The following is a 15,152-nucleotide window of genomic DNA, read 5'->3' on the forward strand; positions in this document are numbered from 1 at the left end:
TGGATCGATTTTGAAGGGACTTAAACGGCAAGGTAGCTGAATCACGCGGGCGTATTATAGGCAATTTTTTCAAATTCCACACTGACGAAATCGCGGACGACCGCTAGAAATAATTTTTTCACCAAGAAGTTTGTTTCTCGGAATTTTTAAAAAAACTATTTTCAAAGTAAACTATTAACGATCACTTTTAAAGCTTAATAAATTGGGAGATTGTTAAATTTATCAGAAATCTCGAGAATTTTTCTAAAAAATGGATAAAATGCAGGTCAGTTGTTACCAAAAAAAATCTTATATTACAACAGTCTGGCTGGTATAACATACCCAAACAATAACGCAATCAAAATTGACATACCATTTTGGGAAAAATTTGAAATTTTCAAGTGTGTAATTTTAAAGTAATGAAAATAATTATTCTTGTTTATGTAACGTAAAGTGAATGAAAAATAATTCTGATAATGTCTTCTTCGGATTCATTATTTTTGATAGAAATCAAAATAGAAGATTTCGTCAGTTTCATTAAATGTAGAGAGTTCGGAATTCTCTGTACATTCAGTGATTTGTTCGCCTTAGATATTAAAGATCCAAGAATAATACACAAAAAAGTCGCACTCACACGAAAATCAACACAAAACAGTCAATTGAATGAGAAATCAAGGAAACCTAAACTGCAGGCTGCTAATTCAATAGTTATTTCTTACGATGTCAATAGATTAATATCGAAGATGGAAAAGATGCCGATGGTAATATTCCTTCGAAAAAAAATTAAATCAGTTAGGGAATTTGGATTTACGCAGTACGAATGGGAAAAACTATATATTGATTATTTGAGAAAGTTGGAATTTAACAAGGAATTACCTCAACCAATTCAAACCGTGAAGAAATGTACAATATTGAATGACACGGGAAAACAGAAAATTGCTTCTTTTAAGACCACTGTGAAGTTAAGTCTAGTAAGAAATCAAAGTTCCATTATATCCGACATTATTGTAAATAAATACCCATCACAGTCAGTAATTCCTCATAAAACTGAAGCATCGAATGATATCTTTGATGAAAGAGCTGGAAAATCCGACAATAAAAAATCTTTGGTAACCACATTTATTTCAAACGATAAATTACATTTAGCTCTGAGTGAGGATTCATTAATAGATGTCGAAGACATAGATATAAATATAGATCACAAGAAATCAAAAGAACAAGAACTTAAAACTTGGAAAGGAAGAATTTGGAGCAGCACAACAGATTTAAATAAAATGAAATACGTAAGTACAAGAAAATCAAAATCGACATCAGCAATAAAAGCTTTTCAGAAATTTAATATTTTAAATTACATTTATGGCGACATAAATGCTCCTCACAAGTCTGTCCTTCCGAAACAACAAGTGTATTATGTCGGATATTTCACAGTAGAGCCAAACAAAAGTGATAGTAGATCAGGTAGAGGATCACGCTCAGATAAAACAAACGACAGTCAAACTGATAAATCAGACGATGCTTACAGAACTACAATAAGCGATATAAACAAGAGTAGCTCAAGTAGCAGTTCGGAAAGCGTATGTATATTTAGTAAAGAAGCAGAACTTAGCGTTACTCAATGTAAAAAGGTTGAATGTGAAAATAGAGTACATAGAGATGTACATACACCCCCGGATCCACAAGTCTTGTTAGACTTGGAGAATATGAACAAGATATGTTGTGATAAAACAGAAAAGGTCGAGGAAGTTGTAGGTGGGATTACGGCAAAGATGAAGCTCGGCAATGATCCATGTTTTTGTACATGTGAATGTACATTTAGTTATACAAAGAAAACTACTCTCTGTGGTATATGTGGTGGTTATGAAAAACTTGGAGAGGAATATGAACATGCGCCGAAGCATTCCTTTCCTATGCCTTGTCCTGTTTATCACAAACTTATGGATAAAAATAAATTAAAAGCTCTTAGTACATCTGGAAGTGATACTAAAAAGAAAGAAGATTCAGGCCAAAAAAGTGTAAGAACTGGATCAAAATCTGGTACTTCGTCTGATAAACGGTCAATAGCAGAGAAAAAAAGTGAATCCGAAAAAGACAGAAAAAAAGAAAAGAAAGATGACAGGTTCAAATTTAATTACGGTTACAAAGGTATACGTATGTATTTAATGATATTTATTGCAAATTAAGTTATGTTAAAACATAATTCTCTTTTTATATAAATTTCATCCCTTACAGCTCCTCAAATCGGACACATGCACTGTGCAATGCCTTGCACGGGGACATTGGGTCCGGTGCCGAGAAATATGGGCTGGCTATGGACTGCTGACAATGTGCCAGGACTAAAGGTATTGAAAAGTTTATCTTTCTGTTATGAAAACATTTGTTTTTTTTTATTTTTTTTTTGTTTTTTTTTATAGTTCAATCCCCAATGGAAACCCGGAGCTATCCACAAGTTTGTATACAGAATGTTAAAATTAGCTAGGAATCCAGGGGACGTAATTGCTAAAAAGAGAAGAAAAGATACTGGCAAAAAGAAGCGTCCATTGAAGAGGCCGTTATTAGTAGTTTCTAAGAAGAATGGAGAGTATACTGTCACTATGGAAACGATGAAAAATTATGCGAAACCTAGACAACTAAACCAACAACCCTATGAAGATAAACCTGTCATGACGTATGTCATTGGCAGAACTGAAGAAGAAAATCTAGCTAGACAAAAGAAGAAAGAGAGGGAACAGAGACGTCTCGAAAGAGCTCAGCGTATGTTTATTCAAAGCGCATTTAAAGATATGTGTCAAGAAATTTGTCTAAAGACTTACCAACAAGCCTTACGAATCCTCCCCGACGCCGAGGATCCAAAGTGTATATGTTACCCAGCGGAGCCGGGCCCCGACAAGACAAATGTGAATGTTTCCTGCTCGTGTTCAGAAGTGTCAGGCTCATTCAATTCAGATACAGACTCTGATGAATGGGTAATTGAATTCACACCTCCGAACGCCAGTTTTGACCCCACGTTTAAGTGCAAGAAAGTAGCGAAATTTGACAAGTATACACAGTATTCATATTTAGATTTCCGAGTGAAATTACTCGACCGCTTCGGTAACCCTGTACCAAGATTTTTTAAAGGCCCAGATGGTAAGCAGCAATGTAGTGATTTAGGTGGGTTTTGGAGTCCTGATCATAAATGGTTGGAAATAAATGTAGATGGATATATTGGACCCGATGAGCGGTGGGCTCCTAACATCTTTATAGGGCCTAGTGGCGAAACTGTGGACGCTGAAGCTGGTAAATTTCAGGCAACTGATGGGCGTTGGCTCGTTGTTGGAGTTGATGGTTACGTAGATTGTCAAGGGCAATGGCGATGGTACAATAAATCGAGAGGTAAAATGAGCCAAAAGAGACCACTGATGATGAGCGAAATGAAAAATTATTTCAAGTATAAAAAAGATACCAACATTTTGAGGAAATCACCATCATCGTGGAGTTGCTTCGTTGGTGTTAGTCCTTTACAATTGTCGGCAAGAGGAATAACCGGACACGGAGCGGATAGAAAATTACTCAGGAAAAAATTAGAGGACTTAATTAAGCAAGGCATAAAAGTGCAAACGCCGCCAACGACTTATGTTTTATCTAACACGAAGATGCGCTCTAAGAAGAAGAAGACTACCTTAACGACCCTATCGATAGAGAAATGCAAACATTCGCTGCCGTCAGATAAAGGGGTAGAGGCAGTCGATGAATACGGAAACAAAACATACTTTAGATTTAAGCGCTCTAAAAACAAAAGACCTAAACAAAGAATGGATGATTTAGCGAAACATGGAATAAGTTTGAGCTCTTTTCATGTCCCTTGCTTTCATTCTTTTATCAATTCTGAAATAATAAAGCAACAGCAAAGGAAAAGATTTCAGACATTCTCTATTGTAAGGCATGGTGAAACTCACATGTAGCAAATGTTTTTTTTATTTATATAAATAGTATTGTCATTTATAATTTATTTGTTTGTCTGGGTTTATTAACATATAAGTTTGTTTTTGTGTAACCCTGTACATAAATATTGTAGTTTGGTTTGTAAAATTGTAACGTCATTAACTATAAGAGAAAAATAAATATTTATTTTGTATTTTTTTTTTCATTTCTAAACAAGTTTTCAACAGTACAATAGTAATAAGTAAGTGATTAGTACAATTTTGCAATTTTTCCAATAAAATTAAATGCAATTATTTAAATAATGAAAACTATAGCCTTAATTAATTCGAAGATTTGATTCAATTAGGCCTCAAAAGGTTGGAAACCGGGAGCCATATCAAAACTATTGTTAAGAAAGCTGAATAAAGCAAAGCGATCTAAATTAGTTATACAGGAGGTGAAACACACTAAAAAGACTAAAAAACGAAAAGAAGAAAAAGCAACGTTAATAATAAGTAAAATAGACGGAGAATATAAGATAGAAATGCAAGCAATGCCAGATGGAAATGACGAAAGCCTTGAACAATTTACACCGTTGATATATAAGATTGCGAATGCGGATAACGAAGACAGAAAGAATAAGAAAGAAAGACTTAAAAGGAGAATATTAAGAAGAGCCGCAAAAGATATTAAAGATTCTTATAACCCTAAAGCTTGTGACGAAATATGTTTGAATGCTTATAAACATGCAGTTGGAATATTGAAATCCGATGACTATTTTACTGGTGTTAAAAAAGATATGGAGAAAGGTGATATTTTAGATAGCTGCTCTTGCTCAGACATTGAACTGTCAAGTTGCACCTCCTCCGAAATAGATTGGGAGATTCACTTTTCACCTCCTTTAAGCTGTCTTCGGTAAAATTAACTTTTGAATGTTTAAAGATCGTTAATAAAAGACTATATACTGTCAACTGTTTTTATTTTTATCAAATAAATTATTCAACATATCCCATATGACTAGAGATAGTGTTGTATGGGGAGCTATTCTTAAGTAGAGTGGTCCTAGGCCTTTGTAGAGTCCATGCAGACCTTCTTTTGTATAAATTTTCCTAAGGCAGTCCAACACGCCGTTGTAGAGTCGCTCACCTGTTGATGCTGGACCTGGACAAAGATATTGTTTACGTTACCCACATGATATTGGTTCGTTTTTTATTAATATTTTAGTGTACAAGATAGGTGTAAATCTCGTCACATTGAAAATTAAATAACTGATTATTCAAAGTCTAAAAAGGCCAAAAATTTTAGGTCAGTAAAGATATAAAATAAATTTAGAACCAAATGATGATATTGTAATGGAAATGTATGAAATAATGGGTTTATGAAGTGATTTTTACCCCGTTATCGTTAGTAATTAATGTTGTTAGTTTTCAGGAAAAACGATTTTTAATTCATTAAAACAACTTTAATCTTAGCAGAATTGAAAGTTAAGGAAATTAACGTTTTAACACAAAACAATTATAATAGTTACATAACAGTGGCAACAATAACTTGATAAGTTCTGTAAAAAGCATTAAGCATTTTTTTATTCCCATGGTCAACAGAATTATAACTTAAATGTAAAAAAAAAACTTTGTAACTACTCGAAAAACAAAGAAGAACCCACCAACTCTCGTGTACACCAAACTTATAGCAACAATTACGATATCACTGTCGCAACACCTGAATATTTCATCCCTTTCATTATTTTGGAATCTAACAAAAAAAAACAATAAAGATCTTATACATATGCCATGATTGTTTAAGTTCAAGGTTACACAAAGCTCTTACAAATTTACAAGACTTCCCTTAAGACCAAAGCAAAGCGTAACAGCATGTACCAATTACCCTGATTGTAAAGACGTGTATTGACAACATCCAGTGGAGTCTCAAGGAGCACACACAACACGCCCGACACAACGCTCGCCAAGAACGCAAGCCTCACTGGTGCATTCTCACAGTAACCCAATCCTAAAATATGCTCTTTCAGTCTGCAAACGTAAAACCGTTAAACGTTAAACGTGCAAATAAATAACAAAAGAATTTAAGACTATTGGGTTAAGGAAGCGATAAGGATTTTCTTGCAAAATAGGTCTGCAAACCCAAAACTTGTCGTGACTAGTGTACGCAAAAAATTCAAGACTTCACAACGGCACCGAAAGTGTACACAACTAATCTATTTAAAATGATTGTTAGTTAGTTAATATTTTCATCGATTCGTTTAAAATTAACATTTTGACACCATGTCTTCATGCAGTTCATGAAAAATTCCGACACCAACGCTTCATTTTGCTTCAGAGCAAACAAGACAAACGTATGAATACTCGGTGAGGAGTATGGCAAATGATGTCGTAGTTTTTCATACCCTGATTGTATAGACGAACAGCTGCCACGTCAAAGGGACATATAGCGACGGCCACCATGACGCCGCTGAGCGCACTCGCGGAAAATGCCAGCCCGAGTGATGACCGCTCGAATATATTATATGATTGTAATATTTCTTTGGCGCTGTAGACATAAAGTATCGTCTTCAAAATTACATTAGAATTTATTTACGGCTGACAAGCTGTGCAAATCTCTTAAGAAGAGAACGACTTCAGTAATGTCGTCACTTATTAAATCATATATTCATTAAAATTTTCAAGTAAGATAACTTACGTGGAAAATGTTGTAAGTTGTGCTGCGCTGCCGACTGCCAGCCTCGCACAGGTCGCGTTCACACCAGCGAAGAAACCCGCAAAGCCTTCGCTTTTGTAGATTGTGATGAAACCATCAAACATACCTGAAATGATACAAAGTAAATAAACATTCGTTTTGTGCAAGTGAGTCTTACTGATGAAGTACCAGGACGTCATAGATTAAAGACAACAAGGCAAAGGCAAGTCCCGCTTGTCTTTATTTTCACATTCTCACTAAATTATAACTCTTCTCTGTGTTGGTAAAGTATATTAAAAGAACCGCTTGTCTTCGACTTTAAAGAAAGGCGATCTTAATGCTTTCATTGAATCTCGATCTTAAATGTGTCTTTATTCACATGCATACATCCTCGTGTTAATACTTCTCGTATATTAAATGGTAAGTTACCCTTGTACCGATATTGTCGTCCAACGGCGATACTGGGATGCGCGGCGGCTTGGATCCTGGTCTTGACCACGGAGACAGGATTTGCGGCGAGACCACTCAACACGCCGCTAGCGCTAGACCAGAACATGGTCTTGTTAATACTGATCTCTCCGTTCTTACACTTGGTCCAACCCTGTACCTCAGCTATATGGTACATACCTAATCTGGAAATTAATACAATGAGGGTTTAAAAAATCGTACCAGTGACTAACATACTACAAAAAGAAACAAAAAAACTCTGTCTTTGTAATGTAATTTTCTCAGGTTTTTTTCAGATTCTCGAAGGTATTGAAGATCTTACTATGTCTTAGCAAATAAGCATCTATAGATCTATTGGTTAATATACTTACCTCACTGAATTCATAGTAAATCCCAGTAGCATAGCGGGGACGAGGCCCTTTTGCAGTGCAAGTATACCGTCGTTTTTCCCGATGACGTACAAAGCGTGTAGTATGCCGCGGTACCGCGCCGTGTGCTCGTGCCTCGCCCGCAGCTCACCTTGAAGCTGAAACCTTGTCTTCACTACATCCATGGGGTTGGTAAAGATAGTCGCCCCAGCGCCCGCCAGCCCACCGATCATGAAGTCCATTATGATTTAGAAATCTCACTGAAAACGGTGCATTATTATAAAGATGTACTTTGTCTATTTAAAAAAGGTCTGTTTTAATCTGCTTTAAACTGCTTTATTTTGTTAAAATTGATAAATAATCCGTTCACCAAATACCTTATAATATTTTTTTCCTGAACAGTAATTATAAGGCAGTTTTTCGGTTATCGCCTTTCTTATCTACGATATAATATTATCTTAACACTTTAAGATGTGTAACGACGCCTCTACATTTAAATTGTTATATTGACTTAGGTATACAATACTTTACAATGTTACAATTTCAAGGTTATATTTAAACTATTCATATTAAACCTTATCATCATAAGCCTAAGCCAATAATACAATATTATACGATATCTGTCATGATATATACAAAATTATATCGTCTACGTACAGTCCATGAATTAAATTCGATTTCCGTTTAGGTTTAAATACCGTACAGCAGATCTCTCTCACATCGTGCCCTTGTCCCTATGGGGGATCGGCACAGTATGTACTAATCCTCCAGACATCTCTATCAGCCGTCATATCTGAATTCACCCCTTTCTTACGCATATCCTCTTTCACACAATCCATCCATACTTTGTTTGGTCTTTATAGCCATCCACATTCAATCTCATTACTTTTTTGTTTATGTGATCATCATCCCTCCACATAACATGTCCAAACCACGCTAACCTTCTGCTAACTAGTTGCTATAAAAAGTTTTCGATCTGTTATTTTAAATTATGGCGCGAAAGTGAGCAACGTTGTCGGTCGAGGCCGTCCCAAACGGATTTATACCGTCTGGATTGATAAAATACTGAAGGACGGAAACCGATGTGCATTTATGCGTAGATATATGAATGTAGAAGAAGCGAGTGGTGTATCAGGACAACGCCAAATAGAGGTTTGTGGTCTCTGCCTACCCCTTTAGGGCTACGGGCGTGAGTTTTGTTTGTTGTTGATTGTTGTGATGGGTAGGAAAAAAACATGCTCGACTGTACCTAGTAACGTTTAATTGTTTACACAGCGTAAATATAAATTTGGAACGATTTATACAGCGTTCGCTTCTTAATTAATTGTAGAACATGTTTGAATTGATGACAATTTTGATTCGTGGTTACAATTTGTACTTCCATACTAAAACTTTTATTATTTGATTTTTCTTTTTATTATATTACTTTATTACGAATGTTACATAAGAATAGCAAAATGGCGACCATGAAATACCTACTAACTAACGACTCTTCAAGGTAAACTAATTTTGTCCTTATGTCAATAGCTCAATGATAAGGAAGCAGCATTACTTAATAGTAAGACTTACTACGCATTTTTATTTCAAATTTTTGAAGAATACAATAAACCAAGTTTACCCTGCCTCGGGTTTCCACTGCCTGTACACATGTTCAAAAACATTTATACTTAGTAAGTAATGTCTGCAAACAAATTCTACGATTTAAATATTTAGAAGTAACGAAGATATTTATCTAATTATAATAACAGAAACATAATCAATATTTTACAATGTTCATTTTCTACTGTTCAAAGTCACGCAACACTCTCGAGAAAAAAATTAAAATTATTTTATCTAAATATTTACTTACCATTAAAAATGTATTCAACAAAGCTTTTTTTCTTTAAATATTGTTTATATCAGAAAAATGCTACTCCACACTTCAATGCACATATAAAATAATTATTTGATTTAATTATTTGAGATTCTTATATGTTATTTAGTGCGAATGAACGACGCACTTCATCGAATACAGCGAATATACTACCGGTCTGGTAACCGACTATCTGTGACGTTTGCGGATGACGACTTGTCGCGTATTTCGGACGACATTATGCAAGAACAAATTATTTTAATATATTTTAAAATCGCTTGACAACACGCTTTTTAAATTAATAGATATTAGAACTGTGATAATCGATGTTACAAATATTAAGAACTTTATGTCAATTTGGCAGAATACTCTTTTGTCGAAGGTCACTTTGGGTCACGGCGACAGAAGGTTAAGTAATGTTCTAAATTGATTGTAAAAATGTACTTAAATAATTCGTGTCAATAGCAAAAAATCTATTAAACTTTGATGTTGCTAGAAATTCTTAAAGTATCCCAAAATTAATTAATTTGACGTTGAATTTACAGGATTAGTATTTTTAAATGACTGATATGTTTTATTACACGTACTTACTCTTTAAGGCATAAACCTGTCCTTGCGTAGAGCGACCACGTGTTTTGGCAAGGTAACCAAAACAACCATTCAGCAATCGGAAACTCCAAACGGTGTACCCAATACCCAATGCACTTTGAACTTTGAATCCATTAAAAATAATAGCATATTTATACCAACAGGTCAAAGTTTAAACATTTGTACTCTAGTCTAATCTAACAAAGGTGAGGGCAACTGAAAACTGTAGATTTAGTTTGACTCTAACATTCCGGTTTCGTTTTGATTGTTTTTTATTTTATTGATGGCGGTTCCACGGTCCAAAACAAAAAAAAAATATTCTAAAACGTAGGAAAATGAACAATACTAATATAATTGTTAAATAAAATAAATAGACTGGCACGAAGCCGTGAATGTGGACGAGTTACTCGCGAACCCTTTGTCGCGGGACACAACACCGACTCTGATCGGAGAACAAGTGTGGAACCAGCGTGAAGCATGAACACACGCCAACCCCGTGAAAACTATCCACGTTCACGTCTGATATGAAAGATCATCAAATTATCGGGTCATCTTTAGAAAGGCATAGTCCGGTAAAGCATTGCTTTGCATAATGCTTTTATAAATACATTATTCGAAGTGACTAACCAGTGACAGTAAAGTAAAAGCTTACTTTTGCCTAGTTCTTAGTGACTCATTTTTATTTGTAGGTAACTTAATAACCTTTAATTCATCGTAAGGTTATTTTTGAAGGGCAAGGCGATACACGCAAATAAGTAACTAAATTAAAATAGTTTTAGTTTGGGAAGATTACTTCATAGCGTTGATTTATCAATAATTGGGGAATTTTATGGGTAAAATGTGTTTTAGTGGGTTTATATTAACGCTACTCTTACGTTGATTAATAAGAAAATGAGACGTTAATGTTGTAAACTAATAAATTATCTATACTAGTACATAACATAGTGAAATAATCACAAGTTGTCAATGTACGCATATCTTCGTAATCCCTACCGATTACGAAATCTTACACTATTTGTATAATCTCTTCTATTTAAAGTGCTAAATATAAGGTACATCTAATAAGTTCTTGTATATTAGGATATGCTAGAGCAGTTATATTCTGTATTGGTATTTCAATACTGACCGTCTTTCAAAAAACGTTTTCAGTCACACGATTGTTTTTCAAGTGGTTAACTATAGAACATTATCCGACATAGGCCTACTTTTCGTTAGAGTTGCTTTATCGCTTAATGTCAAGTTCATGGTCAATGTACTGAACAAATAACATTATTAAGCACACGCATTAAGCCTTTTAACACAAATTATGCGTCATACAACTAATCCACCATTAAAATATGCAACAGTAGGTGTCTACGTGAGTGTACTTTCTCTGTTCATCTTGCCTTTTCGTGTGTGTTCCCTCTCCAACTCCCCCCTATACAACTACCTAACTATTCAATAAAGTTAATTATAAAGATTTGTGTACGTAGCTATCTTACTAATGTTATAATGCGATTTTTAGATGGATGGATGGATGAACGGACGTATGTTTGTTTGAAGGTATCTCCGGAACGGCTGCACAGATATGGATGAAATTTGGCACAGGTATACAACATAGTCTGGAAGAACACATAGGCCACTTATTACGTTTTTTTTAAATTCCGCGCGGTCTGAGTCGAGGAAGACAGCAAGTATATTAAGTAACATAAAACATGTAAATGTAGTCAATAGTTTGAGCTCGTTGATGACAAAGTTCTGCGGCCGAAGGTCATCGCGATCGATGAACCGGGTAATGACAGTTATTAACCACCAGCCCACCATAAATGGCCATTATTCTGATCGACGAACAAAAAGAAAGTAAGTAGGTAACTATTATTAAAAGTGTTTGAACTTCAACTGTCGTAGCACATGTATAAGGACGTTATTATTATGTCTATATTTTTCAGAGAGATTAAAAGAGTTGGCTAGATTATTGTTCCATTGCAATTATGAATAAACTATGTTTTGTAAGTTTTCGACGGTCCGACGTTGATACGATCGATTCTGACACATTCATCAATTTTATCTATTTTTATCAAAGTGCATCGCAATTGTGGGCGTTGGTCCAATAAAAGTAATCAGTCATTTTCATATAAATAAATAATAAACCTTACATATCAAGTCAAGGTGACCATAAGCCGTGGTGAATGATTACAGGTTTGCTCATTGCAGATGTATAGGTAGGTAGGTGTAGGCTGAAAAATGTAAAATAGATATAAAAGTACTTGGACTGACCATATTAATAATAACTGCCCTCCTAGACCTAGCCCAAAGCATTTGCTGGCGATGCCCATAAGTACTAGTGAGTACGTGGATAGTGTTCATTTTACTTTTTTTTTTGATAACTGTTGACTCAAAGTTACCTAAAAATAATAATGTTAACTTCAGTGTGTGTACATAAATATTTATTATTTGTTTTTACTGTAGAATATAATTATGACAGATTGAATGTTTTAGGGGTTTTTATGATAAAGTAGTTACATACTCTTTGTTTTTTAGTTCCAAAAAGTTATATCTAAAAACTTTCTGATAAATAAGGCAAATAGTTACTGGCTGATAAATGTTTAATTATTAAGCAAGACAAATATTGACGTCCGTTTTTGATTAATTCAATATTTCATTCAATTATTTTGGTATTTCATCAAATCTCGTTGCGCTTGTGTCACGTCGTCGCGTGTCGATACGGCACCGGGAACGTCCAGTTATCCGTTAATTCGTTACGCGCGTGGACTGCTCGATAGCACTGGGTGCTGTGTACAGAGGGTTGAGCACGCCGCCGCCGCCCAAGGTCGGAAAGGGTGCGGGCGCCCACCCCCGCCTCATGCCGCGGTCACTCGTCGGACTAGAGCCGCAGAAGGCGCGCGCTCTTACCACCATCTATGCCCCGCGAAAACAGAAGTCGAAGAAAAACAAAACCGCACAGAACAGAATGCTCGACAGCAACCTGCCGGTGAAAACTATACCCCCTTTTCATCCCCTCCCCGCCATCGGACAGAAGTCACCACCGAAAGCTAAAGTAATCGTTTTCGATATACAAACCGAAAATACGATCGAAGATCAAGCGTTGAAACTTCAAGAAGTTTTAAAGCCCTTAACGCCATTGAGCATACATGGATTTAAAAGGAAGAACTCTTCGGATCGGTTCGAGAGGAAACATCGGCTTTTGAGAGAAAATACTTACGATGTAATTGAACCTATATATCTGAACGCATCGAAGAAGGAGAACGATGTGAGGAGTGCTTTAAATTCGAAGGATTCGGAGCAAGTTAAGATGTCACCGAAATCAAGGTTTAAGAAGGCGGCGATGCACGTTGCGAAACTTACCTCTATGCCGGAGACTGGAAAACTGTTATGTATGCGGGAGAGGGAAAAGATTACAGTAAGTTTCGACGAGGATAAATCGTTCAAATTGCAGGAGCTGCCGCACAGTCCGGCGCAGAAAATTAACAAGCTCTCTGAAATATTTCAATGTCTGGAAATGAAGGGCCGGCACAGAGATAGAATGAAAAAAGAAAACAGTTGGTTTTAACTTGCGATTACGGTACAAAATATTACGATGGTGGTATAAAAAGTATAGAAAAGTTACGAAAAATATTAAATTTAAGTGTTAACTATAATGTAAAAATTTATATCTTATTGCTCAAAGTTTTTGTGTGTTGTTTTTGTGTACACAATAAATGTGAGTTATTTTTAAATATTGCGTATTTTAATCTGCATAATTGTGACATTAGAAATTTTCCTATCTTGATCTACACGTTTGGCTACAATTAATTATGAATTTACGATATAAGCAGCCACTAAGGGGTACAAAGCAGTTCTGTCAGAGTGGTAACACGAGTAAATTGTGAGAAAGAATGTGTGTTACAAATTAGAGTAACAACGCCTTGACCTTGTGGTTGCAAACAGGTGGCGCTCGCGTGCTCGACACCGCAAAGGTCAAGTCGAAGGAGCGGTAAGTATGATTAATGCTAATCAAGCTATTGATTGTAACGTTCTCAAAACGTATCCAAGAAACTCTTCAACTAGTTAAGATTATTAAAGTCCGTATTTAAGGATTTATTTTAATCAAAATTAATATTATAAGAAAAGTTAGAAAAACAATGACACTTGACATAACTAATAAAATATATTGACATATGACATATCTAGTAAATAAAAACTCTATGATGTAGTTAAAAATCTTCAACCAGTGTCTTTAACATCCTCCCTTTTTGACTACATCATTGTGAGTCCAATTTCTTTGGATATCTGAAGAAGCTTTGGTCTGTGGACCGCTTTTGTCAGAATGTCCGCCAATTGAAATTCTGTCGGTACATACTCTACAGTAATATCACCATTTTCTACGAGTTCTCTTATGTAGAAATGTCGTATAGCAATATGTTTAATTCTTCTATGCATTTCAGGATTTTTAGCAATCTTTACAGCTGCATCATTATCAACTTTGAGTTTAGGTACCTCTTTGAGAGTTGATATTTCGTTAAATAATCTTTTCAGCCAGATTATCTCTCGAGCTGCTTCGCTAGCAGCAACTAGTTCAGCTTCCGTGCTGGATATGGCAACACAAGTCTGTCTACGACTGCACCATGAAATTGCTGCTCCTGAATATAAACATAAAATTCCAGACGTTGAACGTCCTGTGGTGGCATCACCCGCATGATCTGAATCACTATAGCATTCTAGGATTCCTGTCTTATATTCCTTTTTGTAGACAATACCGTAGTCCAGGGTTCCCTTAATGTATCTTAAGATTCTCTTGACCCTTGAAACATCTGCAGGAGTGGGCTTATCTAATGCTCTAGATACCACACTTATAGCATAAGCTAGGTCTGGTCTACTTCCAACCATAAGATAGGCCAAGGCTCCTACAGCTTCTCTATAAGGAAATGTAATTTCATCTATTGACTCTTTCTCCAAGTCTTCTTTGATAATAGGTGTTGTAACCGCTTTACAATCACTCATTCCAAAACGTATTAAGAGCTTTTCTGTATAATTCTTTTGAGAGAGTTTAATACTAGACTCTGTGTTTTTTATTTCTAGACCAAGGAAGTAAGTTGCTGCTTTGACAGTTATTTTGAAACGTCGTGTCAGCTCCTTCATAACTCTTTTTGATTCAAGTAGGTTGCTTGAAGCAATCAAACCATCATCTACGTATAAAGCCAATATGATTTTTGAGTTCCTTGTGTTTCTTATAAATAAACAGTTATCATTATCACATTGCTTGAAGTTAATAGATGTTAGATAATCAACGATGCATTTGTTCCAGCACCGTGGCGCTTGTTTTAAACCATAAAGGCTTCTCATCAGCT

At 35.5% G+C, this 15,152-nt stretch overlaps 3 protein-coding genes across 3 annotated transcripts; 2 read left to right on the forward strand and 1 right to left on the reverse strand.

The window, feature by feature from the left end:
* The first annotated feature begins 433 nt into the window (after positions 1 to 433).
* LOC106720619 lies at positions 434 to 3,920 on the forward strand. The gene is made up of 3 exons (XM_045686858.1): positions 434 to 2,127; positions 2,209 to 2,318; positions 2,391 to 3,920. The coding sequence occupies exons 1-3, from the start codon at positions 456 to 458 to the stop codon at positions 3,918 to 3,920; spliced, it is 3,312 nt and encodes a 1,103-aa protein (XP_045542814.1). The 5' UTR covers positions 434 to 455.
* Positions 3,921 to 4,846: 926 nt separating this feature from the next.
* Positions 4,847 to 9,397, reverse strand: LOC106720660 (solute carrier family 25 member 35). The gene is made up of 6 exons (XM_045686921.1): positions 9,235 to 9,397; positions 7,389 to 7,645; positions 7,000 to 7,202; positions 6,574 to 6,697; positions 6,281 to 6,423; positions 4,847 to 5,040 (listed from the first exon to the last, which is right to left on the reverse strand). Exons 2-6 carry the CDS (start codon positions 7,625 to 7,627, stop codon positions 4,847 to 4,849), a joined length of 903 nt encoding a protein of 300 aa, XP_045542877.1. The 5' UTR covers positions 7,628 to 7,645; positions 9,235 to 9,397.
* Positions 9,398 to 12,519: 3,122 nt separating this feature from the next.
* Positions 12,520 to 13,402, forward strand: LOC123723641. The gene has a single exon (XM_045686986.1). It carries the CDS (start codon positions 12,668 to 12,670, stop codon positions 13,373 to 13,375), a length of 708 nt encoding a protein of 235 aa, XP_045542942.1. The 5' UTR covers positions 12,520 to 12,667; the 3' UTR covers positions 13,376 to 13,402.
* Positions 13,403 to 15,152: the final 1,750 nt, after the last annotated feature.

This window comes from Papilio machaon, chromosome 4 (genome assembly GCF_912999745.1).
Source record: "Papilio machaon chromosome 4, ilPapMach1.1, whole genome shotgun sequence".
Classification (NCBI taxonomy): domain Eukaryota; kingdom Metazoa; phylum Arthropoda; class Insecta; order Lepidoptera; family Papilionidae; genus Papilio; species Papilio machaon.

What these genes read in the sequence shown, in the direction of transcription:
- LOC106720619 (XM_045686858.1), top strand. Translation starts at nt 456, where the DNA reads ATGTCTTCTTCGGATTCATTATTTTTGATAGAAATCAAAATAGAAGAT. An exon ending in TTACGGTTACAAAGGTATAC is followed by an intron (nt 2,128 to 2,208) that starts GTATGTATTTAA and finishes CATCCCTTACAG; the next exon opens with CTCCTCAAATCGGACACATG. An exon ending in ACAATGTGCCAGGACTAAAG is followed by an intron (nt 2,319 to 2,390) that starts GTATTGAAAAGT and finishes TTTTTTTTATAG; the next exon opens with TTCAATCCCCAATGGAAACC.
- LOC123723641 (XM_045686986.1), top strand. Translation starts at nt 12,668, where the DNA reads ATGCCGCGGTCACTCGTCGGACTAGAGCCGCAGAAGGCGCGCGCTCTT.
- LOC106720660 (XM_045686921.1), bottom strand. Translation starts at nt 7,627, where the DNA reads ATGGACTTCATGATCGGTGGGCTGGCGGGCGCTGGGGCGACTATCTTT. An exon ending in ACGACAATATCGGTACAAGG is followed by an intron (nt 6,698 to 6,999) that starts GTAACTTACCAT and finishes GTATCATTTCAG; the next exon opens with GTATGTTTGATGGTTTCATC. An exon ending in CAACTTACAACATTTTCCAC is followed by an intron (nt 6,424 to 6,573) that starts GTAAGTTATCTT and finishes TTATGTCTACAG; the next exon opens with CGCCAAAGAAATATTACAAT.